This window comes from Cariama cristata, unplaced genomic scaffold (genome assembly GCF_000690535.1).
Source record: "Cariama cristata isolate BGI_N322 unplaced genomic scaffold, ASM69053v1 Scaffold40145, whole genome shotgun sequence".
In the NCBI taxonomy this organism is placed as follows: Eukaryota; Metazoa; Chordata; class Aves; order Cariamiformes; family Cariamidae; genus Cariama; species Cariama cristata.
Genome location: NW_009617638.1, coordinates 1 through 7,445, shown reverse-complemented (window position 1 = coordinate 7,445; position 7,445 = coordinate 1). Strand labels below are relative to the sequence as shown.

At 48.1% G+C, this 7,445-nt stretch overlaps 1 protein-coding gene across 1 annotated transcript; it reads left to right on the top strand.

Annotated features, from left to right (window-relative positions):
* Nucleotides 1-67: 67 nt before the first annotated feature.
* EIF3D (eukaryotic translation initiation factor 3, subunit D) lies at nt 68-7,227 on the top strand. Its single transcript, XM_009700594.1, has 14 exons — nt 68-190; nt 500-545; nt 901-1,037; nt 1,147-1,232; nt 1,727-1,799; nt 1,932-2,047; nt 2,261-2,393; nt 3,017-3,164; nt 3,417-3,547; nt 4,008-4,093; nt 4,325-4,454; nt 4,942-5,084; nt 5,906-6,186; nt 7,193-7,227. The coding sequence occupies exons 1-14, from the start codon at nt 68-70 to the stop codon at nt 7,204-7,206; spliced, it is 1,647 nt and encodes a 548-aa protein (XP_009698896.1). The 3' UTR covers nt 7,207-7,227.
* The last annotated feature ends 218 nt before the right edge of the window (nt 7,228-7,445 follow it).

Here is a 7,445-nt window from a genome sequence, read left to right as displayed (position 1 = left end):
CTCTCCGTGCGGCAGCTGAGGGTTTGGGGGTTTTTTTTGCCTTTTTTTCCTTCTAGAAGTTTTAAAAATGGCGAAGTTTGTGACACCCGTGATCCAGGACAACCCCTCCGGCTGGGGCCCGTGCGCTGTGCCCGAGCAGTTCAGGGACATGCCCTACCAGCCCTTCAGTAAAGGAGATCGCCTGGGAAAGGTACCTCCGTCGTGCCATGGCGCGTTGGGCTGCCTTCTGGCATCCTACCTCTGCACGCTGCTACTGGTTTAAGCTTCTTGCTACTGTGGCTGCTCTTGTGGCACTTTTTGCAGTGCGTCCTAACGTATAGCACAGTTGTGAACAATTAGCAGGGCTGCCAAAGCAGAGGTGGGGGTTGAAAGGATTAGTCCTGGAGCATACAGCGGTGTTTGCTTTTGCTGCTTGAATTCCTGTGTATGAAAAGTCAGAGGTGGGGGGGAAATGTCGTGTTAATACTCGCTTATTTTGACTGTTTATGCTTGTCCTTAGGTGGCTGATTGGACAGGAGCCACGTATCAGGATAAAAGATACACAAGTACGTGTTGTCTGGTGTCATTCTTGCTTTCATGTCTCACACTTGCTGTGGTGGTTGCCTGCGCACCTCAGCAAGGGAGGCTTCTTAAATTAGGAAGCGTGCGTCACCCTTGGGAGAGCTCCGTGGGGCTCTCCCTGTCCTTAGGGCTTACTCCTGATTTTTGTACTGCCTCATGACTGAGGCTTTTCAGGGAGGCTTGGAGGGGGAGAAAACATGCTAGTGTAAGGCAGGAGTCCCAATTTATGCATCAGACTTGGGTGAAGGTAGTTGGAGGGAGTTTTAGGGGAGAAAGGGGCAAAGTGTCAGGGTTTTTTTCTTGGAAGTTTGGAGTCAAGATGCTTTCTTTTATTTCCAGACAAGTACTCGTCGCAGTTTGGTGGTGGAAGTCAATACGCATATTTCCACGAGGAGGATGAGACTAGCTTCCAGCTGGTGGATACAGCACGAACACAGAAAACAGCATACCAGAGGAATCGTATGCGATTTGCACAGGTAATGTGTTTTCAGAAACACACTCAGAGGAGAGCTTCAGCAGCACAGAATTATTTTGCAACTGACGTCCTTTTTTTTTTCTTTTTTCCCCCTTCCTTCGTTTCCGCAGAGGAATCTTCGGAGAGACAAGGACCGTCGGAACATGCTGCAGTTCAGCATGCAGACGCTGCCAAAGAGTGCCAAACAGAAGGAGAGGTGAGGCCTTGGCTGTGAGCATACTGTGCTGGGGTTGGAGTGTGTGAACATACTGTTCCTAAATTTATGAAGTGACTGTAACAGAAGCCACTAGAGCTAACAGCAAAGAAGAATTTCAGGATATTTCAAGTCCAATGTTTTGCTGATGTCACCAGTAGTTATAAGCACGGGTTTCAAACAGCTAACAAAGAATTTAGAGGGGTTTTTGAATCATACTTAAAAAGGAAACATGACGTTTTAAAGGGGAGCATACCCTTTCTGAAAACTGCATTACAGTCTTTGGAGATGAAAATATTTAAAGAGCTGCACAGAGTGAAGAACAGAGCTTTTAATGCCTCGGGCATCTCGATCAACAGACAGTTCAGTAAACGTTTCAGTGGCTCGGTGCCTAAAAGCATTGCTCCTCTGGTGATAACTTGGAAGCGTAGGAATGGTTGTGGCAGTTAGGAATCAAAAACTTCCCGTCATGGCTTTTCTCGTATTTGTCATTTTAGAGATCGGTTGCGCTTACAAAAGAAGTTTCAGAAGCAGTTTGGGGTGAGGCAGAAATGGGACCAGAAATCACAGGTAAACTGACAAGCTTTCTGCTCCCTGCGATGGTTTGGTTTCTGTGGCTTTGCTCACGGGGCAGCTCCTCTTGCACAAATCCTGATGTGCTGTGTCTCCATTTCTCTGTCTGTCCTACCTCTGGCCGCACAGCAGAAGCCTCGTGACTCCTCTGTTGAAGTTCGCAGTGACTGGGAGGTAAAAGAAGAGATGGATTTCCCTCGGCTGATGAAAATGCGCTACCTGGAGGTGTCAGAGCCACAGGACATGTGAGTTCTTAAAACAGCTGTTTACTTGCTTCCTGAACTGACTGGATTTTTGGAAAGCAGGAGGGCAAGGGTCTCCTGGCCTGATCCCAATGTTCTCATTGAGGTAGCCCAAGCAGGGGGAGGTGATGGAACACTCAGCAGGCCCTGAGCGGTTCGTGGGTGGTGTTATCTGTAGGGGGAGGTATCAAGACAGTCTTCCTCTTACCTCTGCAGAGAGTGCTGTGGAGCCCTAGAATACTATGACAAAGCCTTCGACCGCATTACAACGAGGAATGAGAAGCTTCTGAGAAGCATTAAGCGCATCTTCCATACCGTCACTACCACTGATGACCCAGTTATCCGAAAGGTATGTTTACTGGTTTGTAAAACCCAATAGTGTGTTTCTCAGTGCGTGCTGTTATTAGAGACCAACTGTCACGGTCAGACCAAAGTGAAGAAGGGCAGAAAAATTCCAGATCCCTAAGCTTGCAAAGGAAAAGAAGCATTAGGTGGTATTCTTATTTTTCTTAGGTCCAAGGCAGAGCTAGATTAATGCTAAACTAGGAATACTGGCCAAGGAAAAGCTGTAATTGTGGAAGGGCAGGCAGACTGGTACTTGAGCTATGTTGGGAAAGAAACTTCCATAGCAGAGACCTGGTTCTTGAGGTTTCTGCTTTTGGAGATGAGGAATGCTTGGAGAGTTCTCTCTGTGACCCAATGGGCAGTGGAGCCGTGCCTTTTCCCAGCAGAATTAACACTTTGTAATACGTTTCTTACTTTTTCATTGTGTGGGTGAGGGTGGGCCTGGATTGCTGGGTAGTACCTCACGCTTTGTCTAGAAGTTGGTGGTGTTCCTACTACCAGTCTAACTTCCTCAGCATGGGAGAAGAAATTAATGATCTGGTTTGCTAGCACTTCCCCCTGGCAGGGGAAGGGAAGGAGTGTCTGGTTTTGTTGCTGAAACACAGTTTTCTCCTCCTGTATCTGTAGCTGGCCAAGACCCAAGGGAATGTGTTTGCCACAGATGCCATCCTGGCCACACTGATGAGCTGCACTCGCTCCGTCTATTCCTGGGACATCATTGTCCAGAGAGTTGGATCCAAGCTTTTCTTTGACAAGAGGGACAATTCAGATTTTGGTGAGGAAAAGTCCTGAAAGAAATTTCTGTTACAGTAGCTAAAGGCTCTAATTTTCTTTATGCTTTTTTGAGTTTATTCTGTGTCTCGGGGTCCAGACTGAGACCCCTGGAATGACCTGAATACCACAGTGCACTTGCTAATTGTGGGGGTAACTTCGGTATTGATCTACTGCAGCGTGGGGCTAGACACTCACTGAAGTGGACATAGTTATTCCGCCAAGTATAACCATTTGTGTCTGCTTTTCTTCCCAGACCTCCTGACAGTGAGTGAAACAGCCAATGAACCACCGCAGGAAGAGGGCAACTCCTTTAATTCTCCACGCAACCTTGCAATGGAAGCTACCTACATTAATCATAACTTCTCCCAGCAGTGTCTGAGGATGGTAAGGTTGAGCAGTGCTGGGCAGGAGGGTCTGTGTTTCAGAAAGTCTCAAGAAGAGACTTCATTAAGGCTGCTTTAACAGCACAGAAGTGTTTTAGTTGACAGGTATGTTACACTGATGTTCTTTCAGTTTTGAAAGAGGTGGGATTACTTCTGGTGAGCGGTGTGACTTTGTTGTAAAAAGATTTTCACCTTTATTCCACAAAGAAGAAATCCCACTCCCATTGGTGAAGCAGACAGGCTTTTGAGTACACTTAGTGAAGTTGAAGTGCCAGTAGAAGTACTGCTTACAGCAAAGTGACTAACATGAAGATGAGACTTCTCATCACCTGTCTTAATATTTTAGCATTTTTCTATATAAGGGAAATTATCAACTGTTGCTATAAGAGAATGTTTATCCAGTACGGGAGAGCTGCCTCAGGTTTTTTTCTCCTAACACGCCCCTCTGTTTTCTCCTGCAGGGAAAGGAGAAATACAAGTTTCCCAACCCAAACCCCTTTGTGGAGGACGACATGGATAAAAACGAAGTAGCCTCTGTTGCGTACAGGTATGTTGATCTCTCTCTGGTGCCCAGGTTTGACAAGGGGACAGGATGTCAGCATGATACGGAGCCAAAACAAGTTAGGAGCCAAAACAAGGTAGAAGCTTTACCGTGAGAGGGATTCCTGGACATCCTTACAGTGAACAGATAGAGGGGGGAAAGGATTTTGCTGAGTGCTTGTATGGATCTGGAAGAAAACAAGGGTCAGAAATAACCAGCTGGATTGATTGTTGGCAGATACCGAAGGTGGAAGCTGGGAGATGATATAGATCTCATTGTCCGCTGTGAACATGATGGAGTGATGACAGGAGCTAATGGAGAAGTGTCATTCATCAACATCAAAACACTGAACGAGTGGGATTCCAGGGTGAGGAAGAACGGGATCCCAAAGCTAGCTCTAACTGCTTCACTGCTGCCTGACATGCCAGGTACAGCAGGCAAGAGGAGACAAACATCTGGCGGTGTCCCCTGGGTGGTTACGTTCCACCAAAGGAGTATAACTTTGGTGGACAAGCAGTGCTGATGGGATTCTCCCCCAGATGTGAGGTAGCTGGTTTGAACCCCCCTTGTCCCCAGGTGCTCGGCACAGCAGCCAGTCTGCTCCCGTGCTTGCCTCGTTAACTCTTGTCTCACAAACTTCCCTTCCCTCACCAGTGCCACAGATGTTGGCCAGTCCCCACTTTTTGCATTTCTCCCTTTCTGGTGTGAGGGCTTTCCGTGCAGGTTGTTGTTCACATTCCCTCGCATGGTATCGTAAGGTAGACAGAAGAAACTTCCTTTTGAGATGTCAGATGGCTGAAGAGCTGACTGCCCCTGGCTTCTTAGGTTGACTGTAATTTTGATTCTCCTCTCAGTACTGCAATGGAGTAGACTGGCGCCAGAAGCTTGACTCTCAGAGAGGAGCTGTGATTGCCACAGAGCTGAAAAACAACAGCTACAAATTAGCCCGCTGGACATGTTGCGCGCTGCTGGCGGGATCAGAGTATCTTAAACTCGGGTAAGACAAGGTGTTCACACTAAACATCTTTCATGTGCATTTTCCATGATTTAACCCAGTATATGTCAAAGTGAACCGTTTGTAGAATAAGTAAGCGTAAAATCACCCCACGTTTTGAGTGGCCAAGAGGGGAAGGCTTGCAGCAAGTGAACCAGCCTTGGTGTAAGCTGCTTCCCCTCAGTGGGGGGCACATCAGCCAGATGCTGTCACTGAGCTTGTGAGACCTCACGCACATGACGGGCAGGCAGCCTCTGCGGCTCTTGGCCTGTTTGTTGAGGTTGCCAACAAGGGAAATAAATGCAGTGACTGTGCTACCTGTTGGGAATTTGATTGAGATCCTAAGTGCCCTGCTACTGGGAAGCTGGGTGGAGAGGAGGTATCGCCACAGCCCTTTTTGAAGTGTCTGCTTAAAATCAGTTGAGTCTGTGTTGTGGATAATGAACAAGATGCATTTGCTAACTCAGTTCTGGTGGATCTGCAGTCCTAGATTCAGTCCTCAGGTATGGGATTGATGCATTTGCATCTGTTTAATTCCAAACTCCAAGCTAATGATGCTATTGCTTATTTTTTGTCTGTGGGACTAATTCTTCTGTATCTTTCGTACTAGCCTGTCTGAATTGGGGCAGTGGAAGGATTCTGGGTATGTTACTGATTGACAGCTTGTAGCCAGGAGATCCTCTTAGCTTTCACTGTTGGACTTTGAGGATTTTTCAGCCCAGAAACTAAAACTTAAGATGATCACGCTGCTCTTCTTGGTATCATTCTTCTGCTGGCTGGGCTTAATCTCCTGATACCCCTGTGGTTTCTTCTTGCCCCCCTAGATATGTATCCCGTTACCACGTGAAGGACTCTGCCCGCCACGTGATCCTGGGCACGCAGCAGTTCAAGCCAAATGAGTTTGCCAGCCAGATTAACCTGAGCATAGAGAACGCCTGGGGCATCCTGCGATGCGTTATCGACATCTGCATGAAGCTGGATGAGGGGAAGTACCTCATCCTCAAGGACCCCAACAAGCAGGTGATCCGGATCTACAGCTTGCCTGATGGCACCTTCAGCTCTGATGAAGATGAGGAGGATGAGGAGGAAGAAGAGGAAGAGGAAGGTTTGTAGCGTACTACGCTTTTAAGTGGTCTGTTGGTCTGGATGAAAAGGGGTGCCCTATGATAAAGACCAGTTCTGAAGGGTGAGATCTGACTGGTGCAATGACGGGAGGAGCGTGGCTGGAGAATGTGTGGTCCTGAGGATGGGACTGAGTGGTGGAAAAGGTGTGAGTGACACTGGGAGTATTCAGTTGGAAGCAAAAAGAGCCGAGTGATGGAAATGCAGATGTTGTGCCTCTGGATGGATACTGAGCCAGGACTGATTTTAGCAGGGGTCGGGGAGAGGACCCAGGTCCAGAGCACCGACTGGGAAAACGAAGGAGCCCTTTGCTCAGCGGCGCCAGGATTTGGGGGAGTGGGTGGGTGCTGATTTCTGTTGGTACTGGAATATTTTTTTTACTGGTTTTAGAAATAGGAGTGACTATAAGATGACACATTTAAAATGCATGGCGACCCAGCCTGATGGAGGTGACCAAGTGAAGGCTTTTATAAAGTGACTGTTGAAGTTGAGCAATTGCTCATTGGGTCAGTCTGGGAGTTTCGGAGGATTGGTGGTGCCGCAGTGGACAACTGCTGTCTTCGCTTCAATGCCTAAAACCATCTGCGATCCCTGACGTGTGATCTGCATGTGCTCTGTGGATGGTGGGAAACCATTTGACTTGGAGCTCTTGCTTCTGTGATATGAAAAATATCGTCCACTTTTTTTTTTCCCCCCAGGCTGTAGACTTAGCCTGTCTGCTCTGGTTTTTATTATGGAAATTCTAGGTTGCTGCATAATTTGCTCAGGAATGTAAATTGTGTAATTCCAGCTGACGTGTGTGTGATCTTGGGGCGGGAGGGGACACAACCACACTTGAGGTGGGATGAATCTCCCTGAAGTGGCAGGCTTATTTTTTTTTTCTTGTTCTTTGTGGCATTTCCTTGAGGGAGAAGGGTTTATTTTGGGGCTTGGAGTGGTTTTCCTTCCCCACCTGCAATCGCTTCATGACTGTTTCTCTTCTCTTTCAGAGGAAGAGAGCTGAACCCCGTAGTCAGCTAGGGGGGCCCACAGCCGCCCTCCCTCTCCCTGCTGGTGGAGGGACCGATGGCGGCTGCACCTTCGCACCCGGCTGTTCTGGAAACAAATGATGAGGGGGGAAGAAAGCGGAATAAAGTTACTTTTGCCGAGTGACGCTGTGTTTGTGCGTGCCTGCGTCCGGGGGCGCTCCCCCGGGGGCGGGAAGCGGGATCACGGCTGGGGCAGGGAGGCTCTGCAGCGGGG

Coding starts and splice junctions, on each gene's coding strand:
- EIF3D (XM_009700594.1), top strand. CDS start 68: ATGGCGAAGTTTGTGACACCCGTGATCCAGGACAACCCCTCCGGCTGG. Junction 191..499: donor AAGGAGATCGCCTGGGAAAG/GTACCTCCGTCG, acceptor GCTTGTCCTTAG/GTGGCTGATTGGACAGGAGC. Junction 3,165..3,416: donor GAGGGACAATTCAGATTTTG/GTGAGGAAAAGT, acceptor TTTTCTTCCCAG/ACCTCCTGACAGTGAGTGAA.